This window comes from Sturnus vulgaris, chromosome 11 (assembly GCF_052056855.1).
Source record: "Sturnus vulgaris isolate bStuVul1 chromosome 11, bStuVul1.hap1, whole genome shotgun sequence".
Classification (NCBI taxonomy): Eukaryota; Metazoa; Chordata; class Aves; order Passeriformes; family Sturnidae; genus Sturnus; species Sturnus vulgaris.
In genome coordinates, this window is record NC_142253.1 from 18,289,112 (window position 1) to 18,316,620 (window position 27,509).

Genomic DNA, 27,509 nt, shown 5'->3' on the forward strand with positions numbered 1-27,509 from the left:
TCTTTTTTTTTTTTTTTTTTTTTTTTGTATTGTTTCGTTAATTGTTAGTCGTGACCAAAAAAAAATCCTTTTTTTGAATGTTTTCTTTTTCTGATGAATACCTGGGAAAACTGCTCTGCCCCAGAAGGGATTAATTACTGCTTGGTGCTACTGTTTGTAGATCTGCTTGGAACTGGAGATACCAAAAAGACTTCCTAGCTAAAAGTTTATTTGTAAATATATATTTGCTGTGCTGTTGACTTGCCTTTTTCTGGTTTGTTCTTAAAAATAGCTTTCAAAGTCCTTCAGTACCAGTTCTACAAGATATTGAGGCTTTAAGGTCCCTTCCAAGCCAAACCATTCTGTGCTTTTAGGTATTGTACATCTATTTCAAAAATGTTCATGCAAGAGGAACTTGTAGAAGAGTTGCTGTTTGTTTGATTAAAATGAGAATGCCCCATCACCCTGACCTTGCAAGCTGTGCCTGTGGGCTGAAAATACTGAATTTTGGAAAGGCTATAAAGGCAAAGCAAGCAGCAGTCAGGGCCACCAGCATTGAAAAAAAACCCAAAAAAAAGTATGAGGTTGATGGACTTGATTTTATTGCAAGATAGTGAAGGGAAGGCAGACACAGAAAAAGAGAATTTGTGGAGGTACAAGGGATGCCCGGGATTTGTCAGCCCAGCTGGGGTAGGGCCACTGTGTGCAGGGATCTGGAGAAATTATCCACCCTTTTCTCCACCTGCTGCCTAAATAAAGCTGCTTGAAGAAAGAAATGCAGTTTTTACAAGCCTTGGATTTGATTTTTGTTTTAGGTTCATTTCCCTGTGTGTGTTTAAGTTTGGAATTTGTGTGTCAGCTGAGGGAAAAGGTGTCTGATAGGTGATTATTCAGATTATGGGCTGATTCTGGGTATAGTTGAATTAGAGGAAGTTAGAAGGTAGTTTTAAAAAGAAAAATAATTGGGAAGATGAGTGCAGGATGAGGTCTTGCACTGGGAGCACAAGTGGATCCTGGTTGGAGCAACAGCTGCAGGCAGCCATGGGTAAAGTCAAAAATGGGAAAATAATAAAGGCTGGGGGGGGTTGCAGCTCCAGTTTTGGAGCTGCTGCTGTGGGAGCTCAGTTTGCAGGTACCAGCTGTTACTGGGGGGGGGAGGAGATGCAAAACTCCCAATTCCATTGCTTTTATTGGAAGTGCAGTGTGGAGCTGGGGAAAATCAATCCGTGGGAATTTGGGGTTTTTAATCCCCTCCTCATTCTAATTATTATTTATTATTTATTATTTCTATTTCTTCTGAGCAGGCTCTGAGCAAAGCCAAATCTCCCCTTAGTGCAGAGCACTGCTCCTCTTGGGTGTTCCCTTTTTCCCTGTGGGAAAGGGGGATGGGGGGGAATTGTTGAATATGGAAAATTCTCTGAGTGTGCTTGGTGTGAGGGAGGAGAGGGAAGTGCTCACAGTGCAGAGGGACAGCCATGAAAGGAGGGTGCTGAACTTTGTAATTATCCCCCTGAGTGTGTCTGCAAAGGCTGCAGGTTGGAACTTGCAGGGATTGAATGAATTTCGAGGTGCAGTTGCATTTTTGGCTGGTGAGATGCAGCCAGGGATGGAGCAGGTCCACCAGGGATTTGTGCAGCCTGCTCTGGCCAGGACACTGCAGCACAGCCACACACACAGGGGGATGTTCAGCCACAGATCCACCCTGGAAAGGGATTTAGGCTGCCCCAAATCCTGGGGTATCTTCACTGTGGTAAAGCACAGAGCTAGAACATGATTTACCTCATATCTAGCAAAAAACTCACGTTTTATTGCTATAAAATAGCAAAAAGTTGCTTGAGTGAGTTCTCATTAAAAATCCTGATTGTTTCTAAATCACAGACTGAGATTTGATAATTGCTCTGTGAAGCCATGTTCTCATGTGATCCTCAGCTGTGCTGTTTGATTGATGAAACATTTCATTTTTAGTCTTTACTCCTCACCATATGTGAAGCATTTAAAACCCCACAAATCCTGTGCTTTGCCTAAAAAAAAAATCTCCTCCAGCTCCTCCAAGGCAGCGTGTTTGGGTCCATGTGTCTGTAAATTCATCTCAGTTGTGTGTAGGAAACAACACGTGGGGCTTGCTTGGTTCTTTGGCAGTTTGGAGGCAAGAAACTGCTCAGAGTGCCCCCAAGGTACATTTCTATTCTTGCAGGTTTATTTCTAAGATAAACAGTGGTTATCTGCTTGAATCACACATGTTAATTTGAAGATGCAAAGCCTGGCTAGGGGAGCACCAATTTTGGAGCTGCTCTTGTGGAAGTTCAGTTTGCAGGTACCAGGTGCTGGGGAGGAAATGCAAAACTTTCAGTTCCATTGCATTTATTGAATGTGCAGTCTGGAGCTGGGGAAAATCAATCAGTGGGAATTTGTGGGCTTTCCTCACCTCATTCTTCTCATTATTGACAAAAATTATAGTTGGACTTGCAGGAAAACAAGTGTGGGAATCCTTCTGTTCTCCTGAATAGCCATAATTTACATGTGAAATTTAAGGAGCTCTCCAAAGAAGTTTGGATATAAAGGCAGGTATTGGCAGGAGCAGGTGCATTCAGATAATCCCCCCAGGTTTGTGCAGCCTGGGCTGGGGCTGGCAGCTGCTTCATTATCTTCCCTTTTCCTGACTCCTCCTGGCCTTGCCTCTAGCTGTGTTTGGGTTTGCCTCAGCCAGGTGTGCAGCAGGACAGAGGAGAAAAAAATCCAAATTCACAGCTTGCTTTGGAAATCAGACTCTTTCTGACAGTCATTTCACATGTTGTCTTTCTTGGCTTTCGTTTTATTTCCTCTCTTAAAAGGTTCACTCTTTTGAAGTAATCCCCAGTTTGCATAGTCATCATCTATTAAAGTTTAAACATCTTTTTTTGAAAACATCTATTGCTCTTAGTCAGGAGCCTGTGATAATTTAGCTGTCAGTATTTCACACAGCTTCCTTTACACAATCCCGTGGAGCTTGTTTTCTTGAAGGTAATGTGCAATTGTTAACTTCTGTATTGAATTTTTCCCTTTTGTTTTGTGTTTTCCTCTTCCCTCTGCATCCACTTTGTTAAGATACCACTACTTTGTTCTTTATAAACCTTTGTAAATTGGACACAAAATGCTGTGCTGGAATTTTGGAAGTGTCCAAGGCCAAGTTGGATTTGGGTTGAAGGCGTCCCTGCCCATGGAATAAATGAGCTTTAAGTCCCTTTCAACCCAAGCCGTTCTATGGTTTAATGGTTCTGACTGCTCTGAGATTGCATGGAGTGTAAAGTGTCTTATAAAACTCTGTTCTCCTGGAGGGAAGACACTTTCCAAACACTTAAAAATCATCCTCCTCAATCCAGGATGTTTGAGTGTTGGTTAAATACCTGGGAACCTCATTTTCAGTGTTTTTGGGAATATTTTTTGTTAAAAGCCTCCTTTTTGTTAAAAGCCTGCTAGTACAGAGCTGTGCTTGAGAAAGGAGAGAATCTGTGGGCTTTGCTTTCAGGCTCTGGGCTAGGGGCACCGTCTGAACTTGGGATTTCTGCTTTTCTCTGGCTTGAATCATACCCTAAACTCTATTTAAAGATTTTGTTTTTTGTATTTATTTTCCACATCCTTGACCCTGACTGGCGAGCTGGACATTTGTGTTTGCCTTGGCAAGCTCTGAGCTGCTCATCCAGGGCAGGATGAAAACTCTTTTTTTTTTTTCCTTTTGTAAACAAACTGTTCCTTCAGTATTTTCCATAAGGATTTACACCACCATTTTGTGCCGTTTCTAGGAATGGAGAAAATCTTGCCATTCGGAGTTTTCCTTTTCCACAGCTCCTAGCACAGCAGAGAAATGTTTGATTTTGTGTTGCCCTAGGTTGGATTCGAAGAGCTTTTTTCAGAACGTTTTTAAATTCCAGAAATAGTCCATTTTTTTCCAGTAAGGGTTTATTAAAGCTATAGGTCAGTAGGCATTGTTGCCTGTCTAGAAAAGGGGATATTTGTATTTTTTATTTGTCTACCCAGTGCAGTGAGAACAGTGCCCCATTGTCCCAGGCACTGTGTGCATGTAAAATACTGCTTTGTGCCCTGAAGAATTTACAGCCTAAATAACTGTTCATGCTCTGCTGCGAGGGGGTTTCAGATATTTTAGTGGTCAGGATGTAAAATGAGAGAATAACTCAGCTGGCCACTTGATGCCAGCACACAAGTTGTGTTTTGGAACAGAGGAACTGGATTTTATTTCCCCTGGGACACAGAAAATGCTGCTGCTCCTTTGCTCAGGTCGTGGCCAGTGAGGGATTTCTGGGGGCTGTGTGCTCTGGAAAATTGACATTTTTGTGCTTCTCATCCAAACCACTTGTCATGTGTCATCTGCAGCACTCCACAAGTGCTGCAGATAATTCAGGCAAGTTTGAAATGCTCCCAGTCACACACTCTGTTTTATGTGTTACAAACTTGGTGTTAAACCCAGCTTAAGGCTGAGAACCCGTGTTAGTCCTGAGCTTAAACCCTGCCAGGTGGAAAGAGGGTCTTGGCCATGAGCTAAACCTCTAAAATATCAGAAGAAGATGTTTTAGGAGCATCTGTGTTTCTCAGGAAGCAAAAGCTTGGAAGATACATTGAGAACATGTTCTGCCTCCAGACAGCTCTGCAAATCCCTGCTCTGACCTTCTGCCACTCCACCTCAGTGTGTTCACAAGGACACCTCAATATTCTGTGAAAAGATTCACTTTTTCCCCACTCTATAACCACTGACTGGCCCAGGGCAAGTCAGAAAGTAAAAGTACAATTATGTTATACTGCAGAAAAACATGGTGTACTTGAATTCTTTCTTAAGCAGTAGAAAGGTACAAATTTCCAGGTAACTTTTTGTCCTTAAGCTGCTGTTTATGAGATCTAATATTTAAGTGTAAAATGGCCAATGAATTCTTCATGAATGTCTAGAAATTGTTCTGCAGTGTTTGGTAAAATTAGCTGTTTATTAGAAGTGATGACTCACGTGGAGTGTGTGCCAGTGAGTGAACAAACCAACCCAAAATGTCTGGGCTTTGAGCTGAGCCTCACTGTAAATGATAATAAAGAGCAAATAGCCAAATTTGTTTATTATCTGTAAATGATAATAAATACCAAATAGCCAAAGTGACAAACGCTGAAAAGTAGATGTTAAAAATACCCCCAAGATGACAAATAATTATTGCTGTGTAGGTTGTTAACAGAAGAGAAAAATACTGAGTTTTCTGGAATGCTCCATTGGAGCTAGTCAACAGTTCATAAAATGCTATTAATTATTCCTTTTAAACAGCAATGTGAACTTTTGAGAGTGTTTTCAGAGCATATTTCAACTCCACAAGCTAAAATTCCTTTTTTTTTTCTTGCAGATCTGGGACATGAGTGATGATGAAACCGTTTGAAATCAGGTGCTGAGGAGGAGGAGGAGGATGCTCTGGGCTGCAGCCCTGCCTTTTATCTCTGCTTTGAGGAGTTAATGATTGCTTACCCCTCCTGACTGCTGCAAAGACAAACAAACAGAACCCACGTTTTGCCATGAATAACTTCACTTTCAAAGCAGTCTCTTATGGACAGAACTCACCATGTTTTCATTTTTATTGTGTAAATAACTGGAGCAATGTGCTTGTGTTTAAACCTGGTCTCTCTTTTTTTGGTCGAGGTTTTTTTTTTTTTTTCAGTATCTAAATATGGCTTACATATAAAAAATGCTGCTTAAGTAAATTTGGGTGGTTGGTTTGGGCCAGGTTTTATTTTGCTTGTCAATAACCATGTCCAAGCAGCATTTCTGAATGGCTTTTTTCATCTCTCTCAGATTTGGGGCACTTTAGTTGGAACTTGTGAAGATTGAGCATTTTCTGCTCTCAGGAGTTAAATTTAATGCTTCAAGGTGGGCAGGAGTGGGTAAGGACCTGAACCTACTGCCTCCACCACAGGAATTGTTTGCAAAGATGAATTTCAGGTGCAGTTGTGATGTGTCCATGGAATTGTTATTCCCTGTAAAGATCCCATCTTTTCATGCTGTGGAAACAAATTTTTTTGATTTTTGCCCAGGAAAGACCAAAACATTTATATCATGTTTAGGCTCCCCTGAGGCTGAGAAAGCTCTGTTAATATGGTAAAAAATTGGGGGTGGTGGGTCATTGATTCAGTCAAAGCCTGTGGGGAAATGCTTCACTGAAATGAGAAATTTGTTCTCTGACTTTGCTGCTCTTGGGTGTGGTCGTGCAGGACCTTGCAGGGGTTCAAAAAGAGCAATTCTCTTTTCCTTTTTGGTCCTTTTAATTTTTTCAAGTGGCTTCAGAGATTATGGCTGAGCACAAACAGTTTAAAAAAATAGCTCGAGGAAAAAGGAGTTTGAAAATATCAAAGTGCATTACTGCAAAATTGAATCTATTGGTTTTAACTTGGAATAGGTTTTAGAAGGAAATTTGAAATCCCTTTCATAGCTTTATATTGTGGGGTTTATGAGTTAACTCACTTAGAAAAAATGGAAATCCCTTTATCTGCCAAGCAGCCTCTATTTCCCAGATATATTATGAAAATCAGTTGCTCAATCCAATTATTTTAGTTCCTTCTTTAACAGAAGCTCTGAAGAGTTTTTGGTCGACAATTTCCCAGCTTCTCTCTCATCAGAAGTTCAGTCAGGTCAAGGATATCTGCAACTCCCATCTTCTGATCAGGAAAGAAGATTTATTGAAACCTGCTGAGATTTGCACCAAGTGTCTAAAATAGCCATTATTGTCTAAAATAGCCATAATTTCTATTTATTTGTTTATTACCATAGCCATTATATTTACATTATTTCTTACCTAGGGGAATGTCTAGTTTAGGTAACTTCAATGTTATATAAAAATATATATGAGTGCAATATATTTTGGAAATCAGAGCAAATCATCTCTTGGTGGTGAGGCACTGAAGGCTGAGATTGAAAGCCTGAAATCTGCATTTTTCAAGCAGTTAAAATGCATCATGACTTTGCAGCCATGTTTTCAGCCATGCCATAGCCCAGCTGGAGCCGTGGGTTGGTGCCAGGAGAGTTGAAAGGGAATAATCTGCTTTTTGGATCTCTGGGAGCTGCTGACCCGTGGAGTGTGAGCAGCTCTGCAGTTTGGGGTTATCTGAGACTTGAAAGCTGCACATCTTTCTGAGCCTGGTGAATGTGAATGATTGTTTGCAATGCCTGGCACTGGTGGGAAGTGCTGTGCAGGGCAGCAGGAGCACAAGGGATCAGGGCTTTCCATGGCTCCTTACTCTGCCCTCCCCTGGCACCCAGCTCTGCCAGGCTGGGCTCTTCCCTGCCCATGTGCTTCCCAGATGTGCCTGATGTGCAGAAACACTTCCCTTGGCTGACTAAAATGTTGTTTGCTTTCTCCTTGTGGGACCAGAATTGTTCTTCTTTCACTTTTCCTGAATTTCTGGGCATTTACTGAGTGAGAAATCCTGAGAATCCATTCCAATGAATGAATGAATGTACATTCAAATACTAACAGCAGATAAACACATTTATTTGCTGCCTTGTATGCACTTCCTGCAGGATTTCTGCACAGACCCCAGCTCCAGTGCTTGCTGTTTAATGGGACAAACTAAACTTTCCATTTCTTCATGTAGGAGCTGGGATTTTCATGTTCTTTGTGCTGCCAGGAGCTCCTCCACCATGGCACCAAAGAGAAAAACACTGAATTTTCTCCATTGGTGCCAGTCAACAGTTCATAAAATGCTATTTATGATTCCTTTTAAAAAGTAAATTCAAATAGTAAACAGTGAAGACCCTGAACTTCAACTGGAGAACCCAGCCAGGGCTTTTCAGGTATGAACCAAATCTGTTGGGAAAAGGGAATGAGCAGCCTAAGAGGATCCTGCTCATTTTCCTAAATTATCTAATAGGGATCTAGTGGCATTTTATGGCAACCTGCAGCTGTGCCACTCCTGTGCCTCACCTGGGGACATTTAATTCTGTTAGAAGATCTCAGTGGAGAGCTCTGACACCACTTTTGTACTTGAGCATTAAAGAAACTGATGGAATGGCAGCTTCTGTTGTGATTTCACACTGTGCCAGCTGGAATTTTGCTTCAGTATCACCCCTGCAGTGTGTCCTGCCGAGATTTAGAATTTGTTACATGAACCCCATCCACCCGAGTGAGGAATCCGAGATTCTGTGGGAGTTTTCTTCCTTGGAGCCCTGGAACCACGGGGAATGGATTTCCCTCAGGGACACCTGGGACCTGCCCTGGTGCCATCACAGCCATGGCCAGAGCCCTTCCCAGAGGGGCTGCTCTGAGTCTGGAACCTTCAGCACTGGATGTGAAAATCCCACACAGATCCACGGAGGAGGATTCCCGATGGCCCAGGCAGGTTGGCTGGGAAGGAACCACAGGAGTTCCATTCCCAAGAACTAAAGAGATTCTGCTTCAGTGGAAGGCAGCAGCACTGGAGGTCTTTTGGCACAACAAAGGAAACTGCAGTGACTGTTCCAGGCCTTAAAATCATGGAGTCTGAGCTTGGAAAAACGTTTTCCCTTCCCTGTGTGCTCAGAGAAGCCCAGTGAGGTAAACCAGAATTTCCGTTTTGTCATCTTTGATATTCCCATGCCACGTTCTGCATGTCCCTGCCCATGGCAGGGGGTGGCACTAGATTATTGTCAAGGTCCTTTCCAACCCCTTAGCATTACATGACTCTAATCCTGTTTCTTTGTATAAATTCTGGCTGCTCACCTTAAATAGATGCAACAGAAGTATTTGCAAAACTGAGTGACTCTGCCATCTGTAAAACTTTATTTTGGTTTTTCACTTGTGCTGTTGTAGAAAACTCCCTGAAATGGGTTTTATTTCTGAGCTTTGCTCTGTGGAATCATCAGATAACACTTGTTTCTCCCTCTTAGTGAACAGATTCTTCCTGGAGATCTGTTAAGTTGCATAGCTGGGATTGATGATGGAATCAGAGGAGCATTTGGTGGGAAAAGACCCTTAAGGTGATCCTGTGCAAGAGCTGCTCCATCCTCCACTGCTCTGGGACTGTGCTGGGCCAGCTCCCACCTTCCCTTTGAGTTTCTGCCCCTTTTTCCAGCCACACCATGAAACCAATGAGATTCTGAGATGGGGTTTGGGAACAGACTTTGCAGGATTCTCACCGAGGCCAGGGATGGGTGAGGTCACTGGTGGTGATCAAGGACACTGTGCCTCTCACAGAATCCATGAGTTTATTTTTATATAGTTCCTCTTCAAAGTATAATCAAATTTTAAGAGGTCCAGGCGAGTCCCAGCTCTCAGTTCTTGTGGGAATAGGAAGGATTGCTCACATTCTTGCAGAAGAAAATCCATTTCTAGCTGGCACACAGCCAGCCTGTCTGCTCCTTCCACGTGCTCCAGGCCACTGCGGGTGTCCCTGGCTCAGGGATTGCTGCTCTGGGACTTTGCATTCAGGGGGCACAGGAAGAGAGAGCAGGAGCAGCTCAGTGGTGGGATTTTACTGCCAAATTCTGAATTTCTTTTTGAAATAACAATGCAAGGCTTTCCTTAGAAACAAATAAGCATTTATACTCCAAAGAGAGCCATTAAGGAAGTATTTGCAACATGGGAAATTTTAGCTGACTTCATAAGAAACAGAGTCTGGAAGATGTCTCCAGCCTGTTACCATTTGGCTTCATTAATTCCTATTTTTCTTTTTTTATTTCCATTTTCAGTGCAGCTGATGTGCTCGTGCATATCCTGCCAGAATGAAACTTTCCTTCCAGAGGCTGTTGTGCACCTTTGCTCTTGCAGAGCACCTGGATGAGCTGTTTTAAAAGGCAGAAATATTACACTAGGAGGACTTTGGACTGTGCCAGGGTATAAATTCCTAACCCATGAGAACCCTGCCTACCTGTCCCATTTCCAGCCCTCCTTCCCTTGCAGCTGCCTGGGTCTCCTCCAGAGCCTGAAAACACCACACAGGTCACGCTTTAGGTCTGAAATTCATCTGGACCTGCCCTCTCTGCTGCCTCCTCAGCTTCCCAGTATAATCATTTCTGGAAAGTTCATTTTCTTACCTGTGCAACGCTCGGCAGGTTTGGAAGTAAAAAACCCCAACAGTTCATTGACTTTTTTTTTTTCTCTCATTTTACTTTAATTGATAACCTATCAAGAATCCCTCTGGGCTTTATTCTCAGTTATCCTGGGTCAAAACTGTTGTTTTGTTGCCGTGTTGAAGGTTTAATAACCAGGCTGAGGCTTATTCTCCTCTGTAGCCCCCTTTTTTTTCAGGCCAGCACTGCCACCCAGCAATCCTCATCCTTCCACCAGTCCAGCTTGGGAAGGAATGCCTGGAATGAGTCACTTGAGGATGATTTTAACCTGAAGCTCCTCCCAAAAGAATTACCAGCACGAGGCTGGAGTGGCAGGGATGTGCTTTGAGCCCCTTCAGATATTCCATGTCTCAGGGCAGTTTGTTCAGCTCATTTCCCAGTGCAGATATCTCAGCCCAGGATGAGGATGCAGATGTCTTCTCCAACCATATTTAAGTTCAAGCTCTAATTGCAGCCTCACTAATTATTATCAGCCTGTTGTGACTTAACCACAGCACTTTGTCAAGTGCAGTGGAATTATTTAGGATGGATTTTCAGAACCCACCAGTTATTTGTCAGAACTTTACTAGCACGGGTTCTTTCTGTTTAATCCAGCCATCGGAGCTCATTTGGCTCAGGGAGAAGAAGGACAATCAGGAGTTCTAAAAACAGCCTGGGCTGTGTTTCCTGGCTGGCAGGGAGCACACACTCCTTCCATCCATGTCCTGCAGCTCTCTGAATGCCTGTTTCCTCCTGCCTGTGCATGGATGTTTGTGTAGGACATTGAGAGGAAGCACAATGGGCTTTGTCTCTGCAGTGAAGGTCACATGCACACGTGCTTTTTATTTGAAATGTAAAAAATGTCAAATGGCTTCTTCACAAAATATTGTAGTCAGCTAACAGGAAAGGAACGGGAGCAACTGTACAGTGCTGTGCTGCTCCAAATCAAAAGCCAAATCAAATCCAAATCGATGAGTTTTCAAAAATTTTTCCTTGTAATTTCCCTCCTCTCCCATCCAGTTCCTTTCTGTTCCTACATTCCTTGGCTGTGGGTTGCTGCTTCAGTAGTCTGAGCATGCAAAAATTCAGGCTCGTGTGTAACTTCAGTCTTTGGCACTGGGACACTTGACTTGTGCAGGATCTCAGCAGAGTGATTCACTGTTAGATTTGTTAGTGGAATACTATCCTGCACTGTGGCAGTAGGAAAGGGGAGACATTGAACTGGAGAGCTGTAGTGTTTCTGTAGCTTTTTGCCTTCATTTCTCTTTTGGTCTAATGGCCTTCATGGTCTTCTGATGGTCCTCACTCACCTCTCAGAAGCTGCATTGATGCACCTGCACTGCAAGGTCCAAGGCACGTGAAATGCAAGCTGGAGTCTCACTGCTGGGATGTTTCTCCTTCCCAGCTGGAACCAGCGTGGGCTAAAGCTGCCTGGAGCAGAGCTGCTGGAATTGTTTCCAGGAAGGAAGGAAGGAAGGAAGTTAGTTCTGATGGGTTTTGGTGTCCCTTCTTTCCTCTTTTTTTTTTCTTTTCTTTTTCCCGTTTCTCCCCACATCCCCAGTGCCTCCCTGAGGGAGGCTCTCAGTGACACCCACGTTCATTTCCAGGGACAGACTTCCCTCAAATTAGCAGGGAGGGATTCTCTAAAGCAGGCGCAGTTTTCCTTGAGGTTTCTGCTTTGTCTGCGAGTGTCTTTATTTTCATTTCGTGCTTCCAAGGCTGACTTTTATCCAGTAATCCCGTAGGTGTTGCCACTTCCTCAGGAACCTGTGACTCAGGCGACGTTTAAGTGCTGTGACATCACCAGCAGCTCCCCTTGGAATTGCTGCTTTCCTAAATAAGGCTCCTGCCTTTGCTTTTAATACTCCCAGCTCCACTTTGAGGTTTTTTGTGTGTGAAGGGGGAGGGATGGGGGGGGTTTCATTCCTTTAGGCAGCCCTGCCATTCCAAGGATCCGTGGTTTAGCCTTTTGAATGGCTGAAATCACCAATGCTGCTTCAAATGGGAGATCCATGTGGATGCTCCAGCTTTTATGAATGAAATCATTGCAGCCAGGCCTTTGGGGAGGTTCTGCCGGTGTAAATCAGGCTTAATTCACTCCTGGTCTGGAGAGGGGAGGAGAAGGTCCCAGCATTATTTCCCAGCATTATTTGGGAAGCAATGCAAACAAAAGGTGTCATTTCACACTCCCGGACACTGAGTGGCTCTGCCAGCCCTGTCCCCGCACAGCAGCAGCTCCAGGGTGGGTGGCAGAGTTTCCTTCCCAAGGACAGCTGTGTGTGAGTGCTCGGTGGGTGAGGAGCAGCTGCGGGCAGTGCAGGGTGTCCCCAGAGCAGAGGTGGCAGCAGGGGGACAGGGAACTGGGCCACCGTTTCCTGCTTGGCCAGCAGCCCTTGGCCAGTCCCTGCAGCAGGAGCTGCCTGGGGAGCTGCTCTCGGGAATGCTGGCCATGGCAGGAATGTGTGTGTGTGGCTCAGGGGTGCAGGCTGCTCCTGGGCAGCTCCCTGGGCGCTGGGCTGGCTGCTGCTGCTGTTGTTGTTGTTGTTGTTGTTGTTGTTGTTGTTGTGCAGAGCAGGGGATCCTTTGTTTGGCCGCAGCTCTGGGGCTGAGCCCCCGTGGTGACATTTGAAGCAAAGCTCCGGGGGAATGGGGTCAGTGAATGCTCCAGGTAATGGGCTTTCTTCCAGTCATCTCCAAATCTGGCATTATTACAAATTAAAGTTACTTTTCAGATGACACTTTTGACCAAAGTTCTACAAAAAGCTTCTGTATCTCTTCTGTATCTCTTCTGTATCTCTTTCTATTTTTTCTGATATTTTTTTTTCCTTTAATTCCTCTTACCTTCCTGAAGTTGCTGTTGAGTTTCCCTTGGGTCCTTTATTTTCTAAATTACCTTATAAATTGCTTTTACAAAAAGCTCTGACTCAAGTCCCCCCCCAGTGGATATATCCTATTGATGTATCCCAATGATTTATCATTTTTGGCACCAAGTCGGGGCCACTGAGATGCAGGTGGTGTCAATGTGATAACATCACAATTATTTGGTTACACAAAGGCAATTTTCTTCTAATTAAAACATTTGCTGTTGCATGTCTCTTGCATGCATTTAGCCACTATCTGTGATTTTTTCCTTGGGGTAGCTGACTGAGCTGTAAATTCTGCCCTATGAACCCAGTTGAGTTTAGCAGCACTACCAGCTTAAGCCAGGCTTTTTTTAGCCCTGATTTGCAAGGGAGGGCTGGAGCAGGTCACTGGTTCCTGGCCAGCTCTGCCCTGGGGCTGCACAGATTCTGGTTTCATTTCCAGCCATGATGGGATCTGTTCATTTCTTTTCCTGTGGATAGTATTTGGAAATGTCATTAAGAGATTCAGGGAGATAACTTCAAGATAGCAATTCCTAAAAGTCCTCTGGGAGCAGAGAATAACAAAATACCTGTTGATGTGAGATACTGCAGAAGAATGGGACTGAAATGTCACTGGGCTGTCAGGAGGGGTGACACTCAGGACGTGGGGACGTGCAGCACAACACGTTTCAGCTGTGACCAAAGCACTGCTTTTAAATTGTTCTGCTGCTTTAGTTGGAGGTGATCTCAGAAATGAAGCCAAGGTGTTACTTCCCAGCTTGCACAGTTTGCAGTTTAATGTCATTCACTCCTGGGCTTTTTAAAAACACTGCTTGTGTCACTTTGTCCTCTCTGTCACTGTCCCAGCCCAGGGAAGGTGGATGGGACAGAACTCCCCGGGCTGTGTGAGGCCAGGGAAAGGCTCTGAGTGTCTGGGCTGCTTCAGAGCACACTGCAGAGCAAGACCAAGCTCAGTGCAGGCAGCTGGGCAAGAGAATAAACAGTGCAGATGTGCAGGGGCTGCAGCTCTGCTCACCTCCAACACTGCCAATGTCTTGCATTGAGTTTGGACAAGGAGCTGATCCTGGAATTCATTTGCCTCTGGGTTTGGATGCCCAGCTTGGGATTCTCTTTGATGGTGTCCTAAACTGGGTTTTAAAGTTCTGAGAGAAGCCTGATGTCAAATGTAAAGACAATCTTACACTAAGCATGTATTTTTAAAAGTTATGTGTGCAAAAGAGGATTAAATAAATCTGTTCTTAACTTTTAATTGCTCTCTGTTTCAGTTTGGCTCTTTCTTGCAGGTGTGTCCTGAGAAATGTCCAGGATGGGCACTGGGCTTTGTGTAACAAATCAGCTGAAATAGAGAGGAGTCACCAAAGAGCTTTGGTATTCTCATGGAAAACTAACAACAGGAAAGGAAATGTTATTGGAATGCTCTTTTTTAAAAGGAGTTTCTGGTTTTAAGGCTCGTGGTGTTATCATCTCAGTGCCAGGAGCTTGGCTTTGTCTCACAGTCAGTGATCCCAAAGGGATTCAGATCCACACCCAGCTGGCACTGGGGGTAAAGGAGCTCAGCAACCCAGGCTGAGAGGGGCAGCAAATGTTGGCTGTGTCCTCCCAGGCCTGCACTGACATTCAAAGTTCTGTCCCCAGGAGCCAGAGCTTTGGATTCATTTGGTGTGCCTTGACTTTGATAATGCAACAGAATTAAGAAACAAGTAAGAATTAGGCTTAGGGCTTTTTTTAATGTTCTTAATCAACAAGCATTTATTAATTCTGATCATATATTATAAATATATTCCAGAGGAGAGAAAAAAAGGGGGTTTTGTTCCCTTTCTGAGTGAACTACAGAGCAGTGTTCATGAACTAAGTACCAAGTGTAAATAAGTTGCCATGACCTGTAATTTGTTGGGCTCTGCAGTGGTGTTAGTGATATTTTTGTGTTTCACAAACCTTTCCCAGTGTTGTCATTGGCTCTTTTCCCCAGTTAAACTTTTCACTAAAAAAAAAAAAATACAAAACTTCCATTATGAGAGAAGAACAAACAAACTGAAAAATCCTTTGAAAGCCTCGCCCACTGCCCCAAATCTCTGTTGCAGTGGAGCTCCAGCAATTCTTTTGTCCTACCACGTTAATGTTTTCCTCCCCTCCCTTGTTCCAGTTCTAGATGGGAGATATGAAGGGGCAGAAGGACAGGAACCTGGAGGAGAGCCAGGAAAAACAGCTGGATGGAGGCTGGCTGGAGCAGGGCTGCCCCAGTCTGGGAGCTTTCCCAGCACAGGTGTTGTCACTGGGCTGAGGAGCTCAGGTGTTGTCACTGGTTGAGGAGCTCAGGGATTGTCATTGGGTCAGGTGTTGTCACTGGGTCAGGTGTTGTCACTGGGTCAGGTGTTGTCACTGGGTTGAGGAGCTCCAGCTCATCTCCAGGCCTTGGCACATCCCTTTTCTGCCCAGGGTTTGTTTCTGGGGAGTTCTCCCGAGGCTCAGCATCAATGTTTTCCTTTTGGGGGGCTCCCACACTGGTGTGGGGTTTGCAGACTTCTGTGGAAGTGCAGGAACAGTGGCTGCAAGGCTTCAAAGGGTCCCCCAGCCAGCTTTCACCTTCCCTGGGCAGGAATGAAGGGCTGCCTCTCTCTTGTCACCCAGCTCCTCTGGTGCTGGCAGGAAGGGCAGGAATGTTGTTCTGAATTTGTACCTACAGAGCAATTAAAGCAGCAGATTTGCTGAAGCAGACTCCCCAGGCAGAAGCTGAATAAATAAACACAGATCTGGAAGGTTCCCTGTGATCCCCAAGCACCATCCTGGGTGGGACTCCTTGCAGTGTTTGCCTTTGAGGTTGGGGTGGAGCTGATTCCCACTTTGGGGATGCAGAGCTCAGCAGTGGAGGTTTCCTGAGGGGAGAATCTTTGCTTTTCCCCAGTCTGGGTAAATTGCAGCTTTCTCAACTCTCAAAATGTTGCTGCTCTCCCAGCGCTGGGGTTTTGTTGTTTTGTGTTCCTCCAATTCCCAAGGATCTGTTTTCTTTTTTCTTTCATTTCAAAACGAACCCATCTGTTTTGTGGCCGTGTCAAAAAGACTTGAAAATGTGAAGCTAAATGCCTCAAGAACAGAATGAATTCCAAATGTCATGATTTAGAATGACCTGATTTTCATTTCACTCCTGAAAAACTCAAGTGAAATATTTTCTGAGTGTTGGGAGTGCATAAATTTGTGAGATACCTTTTAGAATTGATCACATCAGTTATAACCCAAATAACTGATGGCAAGGAAGTTTTCCAGGCACTGCAGCACTTTGATGTTGTTCTGTTTGCTGTCCCTGGGTGTCTGTGCAGCCACACTGCAGAGGAGATTTGTGCAAGCAATACAAAAGCAATGCTCTGTATCTGTTCTTTAGCATTAGAAAGGCAGAAAACCAATTTTCAAATGGTTGGAGAGTTGTGTGAAGAAGTCTCCAAAGTCCAGAGTGAAGTGTTGAGCTAATTTAGCTGTGCTGGTAAAATGGACACTTCTCTTAGGGCAAACCCATGTAATTTGCTTTGGGGATGTGTCCCAGAAGGACAGAATAGAGAGGAGATGGGCTCTGTCATGGGACACTGTTAAAAGGAACAAACTTTTCATCTAACCAGAGAATATTTCCTGCTTTCACTGGTTTGTCTTTAATGATCTCTGATGGGTGGATCTGTATTGAGTTTCATCCTCAGCCTTTGCCCGGGCATTTTTTACATTTCCTGTGAGAATTGGTAGGACCAAAAGTGCATCCAGAGCTCAGCTGCCACAGGGCAGAGCAGGAGCAGAATCCCACACTCCTCTTTCCTGCATTTCCAGGCAGAAATTGTTTATTTGTTGGATTAATCACTCAAAGGTACAGACATGTCAGCAAAGTCATGATTTGATTTACTGCTGCTGATTTTGCATCATCCTGAAAGGTCAGAGCTTGACTCACAGGCTGTGTTTGTAAGCCTGGCAGCAACCAAAGCATTATTTTCTGTTGTGAGGAAATCTGGTGAAAATCTTTAAAACAAGCCCTGGGATTCTTTTTAATAGTGGCTTTGCAATTCTTGGTTTTTTTTTTTAATTTCCACGTTTGAGTTAATGACATTAATTACATTCCCCAGACCAGGGAGCTGGAGGCTGAATTAGCTGTCAGAGGGGGGGAGCAAAACAAAGAACTCTGAAATAGGACAATTTGTGCAACATCTTTAAAAGCTGAAGTGCATTTTACCTTTAGATGGTTGATGATTCTGGGCCCTGTTCTTAGTCTATGTTCAGCCAGTCACATCTTTATCACAACAAAAAAAATGTCTGGAGTGCTTTTAGATGTTATTTTCCTCTGGACACTTTGCTGATGTATCCTTGGGGCTTTCTCACAGCAAAAGGTGAATTATGGACCTGTGTGTGACTGAGTTCTGGGGGAAAAAAATGAGAATATTGCTTACATTTAAGAGCCAGGTGTGCTGGTCATTGCTGTTACTTTACGAATGGGACTTGCAGGTTAATAAATGACTTCTTTTAAACTTGATTTTCCAATTCCCGAGGGAGGTGTGAGAGCCACTGGGAAGGAGAGACAAGTGACAAAAGGTTGCTATGAAGGTGAAAACCTTCCCAGCAGAGGGTGACTTTATGTTCAGCAGCTCAGATCCGGGGTGTGTGTCCTGAGCAGCTGTGTTGGTGCCAGGGCACAGAACAGGACTCTGGAGCAGAGCTGAGGAGTAAAAATTGCATCGACTTCACTGCAGGTATGTCAGGGAAATCAAGAGAAAAGCCTTTGTTCCCTGTGGTGCTGTTTGAACTCACACTTTCTTCTGGGGAAGTTGATGAGCTGAGAATTTCTGAACGATGTTCTTAGCAGGAGCCCAAGAACTCATCCCTTGGAAGGAAAAAGGAAAAGGAAAAGCCCTTGCTTTGATCCATGAGTATTGTTAGTTCTTTCCACTATTTCCATCTCTACTCCCCTCTCAGAAAAAAAAAAAAAAAAACGGTAAATGAATATCACAGTGAGAGCAAAGGTTTAGACTTAGCCTGAGAAATTTTATTTTTGAAATGTGTTGAGTAATTTTTTCCTCTGAAAGCAAAAAAAAAAAAATCCTGTATTTTTTAACTACCTAGAACTACTCTAACCTCAGTGGTATATTGTTTATATTTTAACACACAAGCCAGATGTCATTAACACAGCTTGGCCCACAGTATTTTACTATTTTCAGGAAGCAGAAGATCAGAGCTTTGTGTTTTCCTGGGTTAAAAAAGGTAACCTTGATTCTGAGGCTCTCAGAAGGCTCTGTGTGCAGAGTATTTCCCCAAACTGAGTAAACAGTTTGAAGATAAGCAGCTTTTTGACTATTAAATGTAGCAGGCATTTGGCTGACACAGCCTCGTGTTGACAGATGCCTTTGTCTCTTTGTGATGGAGAGAAGACAGATGTTCTCCCTGGCATTTAAGAAAGTTGCTGCTTAGCAAAATAAAATGTAAAATTAGACTGAACAGTGCAGCAGGAGCAGTGAAACTGGCTGGGCTGCGAGCAAGAAAAGATTGAAAAGGTCTCATGTGACTGCAGTGAAATGTGCTCTTGTGAAGTCAGAACTGCTTTGTCATTATGTGAAATTAGCCTGTGGAAAAAGAAATTCTGTTTTTTCCAGCTCTGCTGCAATATAAATGCATGCCAGTGTGAATATCCATGTATAACTAATCCCATGCCAACCATTCCCAGCACAGAGGAATGTCCCTGGCTATGGATGCCCAATTAGCAATTAGCAGCTCTAAACCCCTCAGCCTGCCCCTTCTTGTCTGCTCCTCCAAAGGGGAAGAGGAGAATTTCCTACTTGTCTTCCTCAGGCCTGGGTGGATGGGGATGGAGCCCACAGGGAAGGAAGGGGCAGCTCAGGAGCTCCCTGTGCTGGGAATGCTCTGGTGCTTGGCACTGGGCACACTGAGTGTAACTGCAGCTTAAAAATATGCAATTAAATTATCTTGGCTGTCTTATACCCAATGAAGCACCTGAGGTAGCTGTTCCAGAGAGGGGCAGAATGTTCCCATTCAAAGAGAGCTTAAAGAAATAATTAAATGGATATAATTTCTATCAAGAGCTCTTCAGGGATAAAATGTGCTTTATCATACCTTGTAATCCAGCTGTGGAATCACTGTGTGCTAAGGGCAGGGAGCTGGAGACCTGGGGACACACCTGGGGCTGTGTCCCTGCCAGGGCACACGGAGCAGGAGGATGCAGAGGGGTTTAAATTTCAGGAAGGATCTGAAGATGGTGTGGACACTCCCCTGGGCCAAGCTGAAATGTGCCAGGCCTGGGCAGTGCACAAATAACACCGGAAATGTTCCTGTGGGTCTGCCCTGGGTGTCACGTTCAGAACATGAGCTGGTGGCAGTGTCTGGACGCTGGAGGAGTCTCCATTCACAGGGACATCCCGAGGGCCACTGCCAGGGTCCCCTCAGCCCAGCTGGGCAGCTCAGGGTCACTGTGGTCACAGTCCAGTGTCACCCGGAGTGAGGACACAGCCGTGGTGCCCGGGGACCCACACAGGCTGTGACCTGTGCTGGCACTCCTGGTCACACCAGCACTGCCCAGCCCTCTCTGGCCTCTGCATGTATTTGTCTGCAAAGGTGATTTCCACTCCAATGCAGCCTGAAATGCACCCCAAGTGCACTCAGGAGAGGGCACTCCCTGAGCTGTGCATCCCTCAGGATGTTTGTGATGTCAGGGCTGCTTTCTGCAATGGAAATGATGGTTGGATTGAAGTGAGCACAAATTATGTGTGTGTGTGTGAGGGGAGAGACTGAGGGCACAGCTGAAGGTGCCTCTCATTCAGCTCACAGAACATTACAAAATCTGGGGCATTTAATGAAAGCTGTGGCCGGGTTGGCTTCTGCGGGCCGTGGTGCCACCCCCTTGTGCCCCTTAGAAAAATCCTTTTACAGAAAATGGAGTTTGCTCTAAGTTACTGACCTGGAAGACAGCGAAGTGCCCGGGCCGTGTCATGGAGCCCCCAAATCCTTGCTGCAGAGACATTTTCCCTTTGGCTGAGGGAAGTGCTGTCCCTGCCCCCTCAGCCCACAGCACAGCCCCGGGCCCTCTGCAGGGCACTCCATGAGGGACGTGTTTCACATGTGCTCAAACAACCCTCCTGAACTGTTCTCTGGGCATCTCCCTCAGCCCCAGCCTGGCCAGGCCATGTCCCAAACCCTTCAGGCCCCGCTGAGCCAACAGGAACTCCTTGTCTTGTTCCTTTTTTTTTTTATTTTGGAGCCCCCTTTCTTGCCTGGCTCACTGGGCTTTCTCAAACTCAGGTAATCAGCACTACTTTTTAAGGATTAACCATCTCCAGTGCCATTGGGATGCTGCTTACCCAGAACAGAGGATGGTGGATGTCAACATTTGAAATTCAGCTGTTTTCACCACAGAGAGATTCCTTGAAGAAGTTGAGGGACAAACAAAATGCCACAGAATTGCTCTTTTCATGGACAGAAATGCAGGACCAGCTGGTGTTTTCCAAACCAGTCCCTGTCCAGGTGAGTTCCTCAAGACTCAGCAAAGTTGCTGGGGCAGCAATAGGATTTTTTTATTGCTGTAAAGGATTTCTTGACAAACTCTTGTAGAGGAACTGCAGACTGAGGCTGTGGCAGCCCCACCAGTGGAGTTAAGGTCCTAAAAAATGTAGGGATACCTCGAAGGAAAGCAGGACGTGGCCAGAGGTTTGTTTCTGCCTCACACACACACACCAAGCCCTCTCTCAGCAGGCAATACAGAGGCTTAGGAACACACCTGTGATTTAAGAGCACTTTATTGTTCTTTAAGGCTACTTTTTAAGTACAAAAAAAAAAGATGGCCTGCCAAACCTTTTTTTTTTTTTTTCCAGGTGAAACAAGGCCACAAAAGAATGGTATATTACAGATTTACAAACACAGAGAGAATCTTTCAAACTGAACTGTAGATAACCTGGCTCTGTGAAGAAACTTCACCACGTCTCGTGATGGTGAGTTCAGTTTAGTGTCCTTCCACCTCCCCCCAACCCTTTGGCTTTCGTGACATTGTTGTGTCCAGTATCTGTTTTACTGGACATAGCACATTAAATCTTTATTGCCCTCAAATCCATTTACCTATCTCAGATAAGTAAATGTAACCTTGTAAAACAGCTATTATTGAAAATATTAGCTTTAAAAACATTATCTTATTTGTGTTTACAAAGAAATAGAGGAGTCACATTTTCCACAGAGTCCATCTACAGTATTAGTATTGACTGTTATACTGCTCAGTAGCCTGTAGCAATAACAAACGAGTGGCTATTAATGCTAATGCAGTGTCCTCATAGAATAACTGTGTTCCTGCACTTTTTACTGTATTACAGACAAATCTACAACAAAAAAAAAAGATCAACTTTTTTCTCCAAACAAACAAAAAAAAAAAAGAATGATTACAATAAAGGAAAGGGAAAAATTAAATAGCTACATATCATTAACAAATTAATTGTTCCTCAAAAAATACCTACAAATTTCTCTGTACATTCTTTACGCACAGCGTAACGATGGTCTTAAAGTTACCTATATAAAAAAGTGTTCTTTAACAATCTTCCTACAGAGAGTAGGGTACTGAATGCCAAAGCAAGGAAGCGTTGACTACCCAGTAAGATGGTAGTGAAATGTGTAAAACTGGGGGGCTTAGGTGTTGGGTTGGGGTTTTTTGTGTGGTTTTTTTTTTTGTTTTTTTTTTCATTTTTTTAAAGAAAACTGAGCAGCCACCTTCTCACCAAGAGTAAGAGCCAATCTCCCGATCTCTTTCTACCCTGCACCTTTTCCAAATTAAATAGCTTAACTTTAAAAAAAAAACCCAAAGAGCATAAAATAAAAGCCACAATGGACCCAATACTGTAACATAGTCCATAATACATCACGTGGAGTTCATCTTCCAACCAGTGCTCACCTCCTACACTGAGCCCATCCCTTCAGGGAGCCCAGGATAAAAACCAAGCCCTGGCTGCAGCTGTCCTGGGAAGATGGAATGTACTGGGGAGAGTAGTTACACTTAACAAGAAGAAGAGAAGCTCTTAGCACTAGCACAGCTGTGGTTTTATGCCTGCCTCTACTGCCTAATTTCTAGTTAGTAGCTATTAATATAGCAAATGATAATAAATGCAGTAATACCTGTATAAAACCTACTGGAGGAATGTATGCTGCGACTGGGCCTAGGCTGATGGATAGGCTTAAAAAAACCAGAAATAAAATAAACAAACTGAAAGATCGTCTTTCACAAACTGTAACAATCTGTTGTCCAGCCAAGATGTGTAAGGGTAGCAGTTCCTGCAGCTAGTTCAGGGTGGATTACACAGACTGGGGTTTGGGAAGCAGATCCCTGTGAAGCAGCAGTGCTGCACGAGGCCTGTCCTGAGCTGCCCTCCGTGCTGCTGCCACTAAAGTGAATAGCAAATACAAATATCATAGAGTACAACTGTACCAGCAGTAAGTATATCTAGGGTTGTTACTGACAAAAATAAACTAATTCTGAAGAGAAGCTAATAAGTATTATGATTCTTACTGTCTATACATTAATAGATACCAGCTATTTTTCATAAAACATGCATCGTTAAGCACTATGGAACCCTCCAACCTCAGCTCTAGTCTAACAAACTGCAGTGTTTAGGAAAAAATGCCCGTGTTCTGTAAATTATGCAGTCCAGTTGCAAGCACTAAGCACCTGAAATCTAAAGAGAGAAAGACCTATAACCTGTATGAGACTTCCCCTTTCAAAGCTGTTTTGCTCTAAGAAAAATCAAACTGATAGAAATGTCATCCTTAAACCCTTTTTTCAGCAGTTTGCCCTCAAAATATTAGCCTCTTCCAGAAAGTTGCTGTGCAACTTCAGTCCTCCTCCAATAGTGCAAATCATACATGACAGTTCTTTTCAAGTATATACATACAAAATTACTTCACAGAGGGAAAAAAAAAAAAAAAAAAAAAAGCAATGTAAGCAAACCAGACAAAATCTAGTCTTGAGAAGCTAAGAAAAGCAAAAAAAAGCACTTGGGTCAACCAACTAAGTGTAATGGCTTTTGTGGATTAGCGTGCATTATTTTTTTAAGGGGCAGCAGATTTGCATCAGAGGTTTCTTTGGTAATTGAGGCAGGAAAAAAAGGATGCTACATCATATGAATCTTTATGAAATAGTTCCTGCTATCGTCTTTAAGGGCACCCTTTTACAAAATTAAAAAAAAAACAACAACAAAGTGAGTACACAAAACCATGTGTTGAAAACTAACCTCCCCTCCCCCAGCACTATGTAAGCACTTGTTCCAAGCTCAGTCAAACCATGCAAATTCACGACGGGAAGGGGGCTGTCCTCAGGAGACCACGGAGGGCGAGTGATTGTGGCTGACCATGTGGGACGAAGGGGACGCCTGGCCCCGCCGCGACGCCGACTCGGGGCTGCTGCCCACGCCGTCCTTGGCAGCCTTGATCTGCAGCCACGTGTCCCCCAGTGCTTTGGCAAAGTGATCATCCACCGAGCCCGTGATGGACACCGAGTTCGCCACCGGCTCGGGCTCCTTGTAGTTCTTGCCGAGGCTCCTGCGGAAGTGCTCCTCCACCACCGGGTCACACGCAGTGGTGGCTGTGGGGACAGAGGCACATCAGACCCTGCCACTGAGTCTGCAGCCACAGCCTGCGCTTTGTCCTGTTTGCTTGGAATGGCTTGGCTTGGAAGGACCTTAAAGCTCATCCCATTCATTGCAGGGACACCTCCCACCGTGCCAGGCTGCTCCCAGCCCCAGTGTCCAACCCGGCCTTGGGCACTGCCAGGGATCCAGGGGCAGCCACAGCTGCTCTGGGCACCCTGTGCCAGGGTTCCCCCACCCTCCCAGGGAACAATTCCATCCCAATATCCCATCCGACCCTGCCCTCTGGGGCACAGGAAGCCATTCTGCTTATCCCATCACGCCAGGCCCTTGTCCCAGGTCCCCCTCCAGCTCTCCTGAAGCCTTTAGGAACTGGAAAGGGCTCTAAGCTCTCCCCAGGGCCTTCTCCTCTCCAGGCTGAACAGCCCCCATCTCTCCTAGCCTGTCTCCAGAGCAGAGGGGCTCCAGCCCCCAAAGCATCTCCCCTGTAGCTTAATGCCCTGTCACTGCAAGTCCCTGTCACAAAGATGACTTTCCTCACACCCTTAACAGTCTAAGATCTGGGAGGGAAAGGGGTGGGCAAGAAAGTGGGAAGGAAGGAGTTAAAATGAAAGAAAAAAAAAAAAAAACCAAACAACTGGAGTTAAGGATTTTTGCATTTCTGTGACCTCGAACAGGTGAGCATTTATATATAATTGTGTTTCTCCCCCCGGGGAACTAACAGCTCCAGCTCCAATTCTATGGAAACCTCCTCCCAAAACAACCACATAGAATTTATATTTAGGCTTAAATGGAATTAATGATGTAAAGAGTTGTTTAAAATCAGCTCCCAAGCCTGCTGATAGCAGTCAGGTGTGCAGAGACCTCATCCTAAACTGCAGCATGCCAAAAACTGAGCTCAGGGTTTCATCTTACTCCACACACTTGTGCTGGGAGCAGTCAAAACTAAATGAATCATGAGCACAGCAGTAGGTGCTCTAAGAATATTACAAGAACCTTAAAAGACAGGTTTTGAACAAGAACTGTAGTAATTCCTCAGACTAAATATAAGAGCACTGCAGTTTCACAGTTTAGCATCAATATTTGTGTCTCTTAATAAGAATTGTCCTTCTACAAATACTTGGAACTGTTGGGATCCAAGGCACAGCCCCCCTGCTTGATCCTAAAGCAATGCTTGATTGATCCTAAAATAAACATGAGTGTCATGCACAGACACCTCTTCACCTGACAGGAGACAAATCTTTTTTGGAAACATCCAGCCCTGTTCCCATGCCCAGTGGAGCAGCTCTCCTGGGACCAGCAGCACCAGTTTGTGAGCAGACTTGTAACATCTGAGCTCCCCTGTGACTGACTTCTCCAAGAGGCTAAGGGTGTCCTTCAGCTCCCAATTCTAGTTATCAACAGTATATTGATCTTTATAAACACAAAAAAATACTATTAATAATAAAATACTAATAATTATCCTGCCGTGGGCTTTAGGTTGCCTATATCATGCTGGTGTTGTTCCATGGACACATCCTGGCTGCTGGAGCCCCACTGCTCTGAGCTTTAGGCAATGCTGCAAATTAAAGCTCTGGCCCAGCAGGTAAAGGACTCACAAGGAAAGGGCTGAGCTTCCACTGTGCTTTCTGTGCAGTGAGTGAACAGAAAGAGCCCAGCTTTCCCACCAGTACTGCCTGAGCAGATTTCATGAGCAGTACTGATTGCACAGAAGGCAGAAAGCTAAAGCTCCCTGCTTGGGTTGCTGTAGCAACTGCCCTCCAAAGGTTTTTGTGTTCTCCATGCAGAGCAGGGTGGAGGGTAGGGGCTGTGGAAGGGTATTTGTGGCTGCAGGAAAGATTGCTGCGACTGCAGCTGAATCACAAATCTCCTGGCTATTGAGAGTGCAGGGGAAACTACAGCTCCTAAAATAAGAGCGTGGGGGGATCTGCTGGCCCTGGCTGCTGTTTGTCAGCTGGACTAAAATAAACATAATAACTTATTTGTCTGTGTGGGGTGCTCATTTTTTTCAAAACAAGAAGGAAGAACACCTCTCTCCCCCTGGTGCTGTGGCACAGGAGGACACCGAGGGGTGCCCATTGCTCACCTCCTTCTCTCCCTGTCAGTGTGGCACAGCGTGGGCATTGTGCTGTGCTGGGTGGGGACAGCTCGGGGTGGCACTTACAGCTGGAGGGTCTCCTGTAGGCAGCCCCGGAGCAGGCGCTGTGGGCGATGGGGCAGTGGGACAGGTTGCAGTTGCGGTTGTTGGCAGAAGCACAGGTGATCACAGAGGGACGGTTCTGCAGGGCACACAAGCACAGTGCACACTCAGCAGCAGCAATTAAACACACTTCATGTCAACCTCCCCGATATTCAGCTGTTTCTTTGATTAAGAAACATAAAAATTCATTAAAACGTTTGATTAAGCAATAAAAATCCACATTGCATTCCACGTTTCTTACGTAAATGAACAGAACAGAAAAAGGGAGGTGTGAAAGCAAATCTTAAAAGTGATTTTACACTGATTGTTGCAACTTCACAGCCACAGCAATTATACCTATAAACTATCCATCTCATTTTAAACCCCTAAATATCCAGTATTTCTAGGATCAAAATAAAAATCCACATCACATTTCCACAACGGTTCTTATGTAAGTGAACAGAAGAAGGGCAGTGTTAAATAAGTCTTAAAAGTGATTTTACACTGATTGCTGCAACTTCACAGCCACAGCAATTATACCCATAAACTATCTCATATTAAACCCCTAAAAATCCAGTATTTCTATATCCAGCATTTCTATGATCAAAATAAAAATCCACATCATGTTTCATGTAAGTGACCAGAAAAAGGGCAGTGTGAAAGCAAATCTCGAAAGTGATTTTACATTGATTGTGTCAGCTTTACTGAGGTCCATATGCAGCATTAAAATGCCAACACATTAAATGCTTGTCTCATTCTACAGCCATACATAGAAGGGCTTTGTAGATTTTCCAGATACTTGTTGTCTGGGTGTTATAATTTTTATTCAGAAGTTGAGTTTTCCTAGCCCTACCTCTGTATTCCACAGAGCATCCTAATCCCATGGGATGTACAATAAATAGGTCACAAATCCTTTCCTGTTGGAATTCACCTGCCTTTCCAGCAGGTGAATTCATTTATACTTAATACTTAATTAACATCACTGTGATTCTCAGCACATGCAAATTCCCCAAAATGTCTATTCACAGCTACATTACATTAGGCCTCCACCATCTGTATTTGAAGTGTAACCATAAAATACTCTTTTCATAGTTGTTTACTATGGAAATTTACACAAGGCCCTGGGAAAAGAAATGTCCCAGTTTCTCCAGGTGGCTGAAGGGAAATGACAGGTATTGGAATAAATTCCATACATTTGATGATGCCAAGAGTCCATTATATTCAATGCAAATTAAGTAGTAAGTGTCCAACAGATTAACAGAATGGATGTAATTTAATTTCTTTAATTTTACAATATTTTACTCACAAAAAATCACCTACCCCCATACAAGGTCAGTGAGGAAGGAGGGAATTTCCCTTCTCTGGTTGTACTTTAGTCAGAGCAAGGCCAGTAAAGTAAAAGAGCTGAGCTTTCCAAGGAAGTTTAACATTATTTTTGCCAGGACAAAACAGCAATGGGATCATTTACATCTTACTGCACTGGCAGCAAAGTAAAAAAAGTAAATAAAGAAAAACAGAATACTTATTTGATTTCTCTGTAAGCAGTTCACATGTGGGAGTAATTATTTTCTATAGGGGCCATGATTTTGTGCCTCTCTGAGGTGGTTTTTGAGAAAGGCATGTATTTAATTCTCCTCACAAGAGTATTTGGGACATGCAGGAGGTGGGAAGTAGAGAGAGGCAGGTAACAGTATCTCAGAAATGCAGGTGCCAACACCTTAAAGAACCCAATAAGGCACCTTGCAGAATCCTCTGCTATGGCTGTGTGTGTACAGAATATAGAAACTTATATAAAAATACTGAGATAAACTGAGAATTCAGTAATAATCACTAACTGCAGCAGCTGAATAACCCTG

The 27,509-nt window shown here is 44.2% G+C and overlaps 2 protein-coding genes across 7 annotated transcripts in view; one reads left to right on the top strand and one right to left on the bottom strand.

Annotated features, from left to right (window-relative positions):
- The window catches only part of ATG7 (autophagy related 7), an 80,506-nt gene extending 66,375 nt beyond the window's left edge, over nucleotides 1–14,131 (top strand). For both annotated transcript variants that reach the window (XM_088171687.1, XM_014869761.2), the window contains exon 19: nucleotides 5,349–14,131. In XM_088171687.1, coding sequence (XP_088027813.1) covers nucleotides 5,349–5,381 — 33 coding nt within the window. In that variant the 3' untranslated portion in view covers nucleotides 5,382–14,131. The remainder of the gene's footprint in view (nucleotides 1–5,348) is intronic.
- A 6,502-nt stretch (nucleotides 14,132–20,633) lies between these two features.
- The window catches only part of VGLL4 (vestigial like family member 4), a 93,832-nt gene continuing 86,956 nt past the window's right edge, over nucleotides 20,634–27,509 (bottom strand). For all 5 annotated transcript variants that reach the window (XM_088171691.1, XM_088171690.1, XM_014869763.2 and 2 more), the window contains 2 exons: nucleotides 25,639–25,753; nucleotides 20,634–23,470 (listed from right to left, as the gene is read on the bottom strand). In XM_088171691.1, the coding sequence (XP_088027817.1) occupies nucleotides 23,202–23,470; nucleotides 25,639–25,753 (384 nt within the window). In that variant the 3' untranslated portion in view covers nucleotides 20,634–23,201. The remainder of the gene's footprint in view (nucleotides 23,471–25,638; nucleotides 25,754–27,509) is intronic.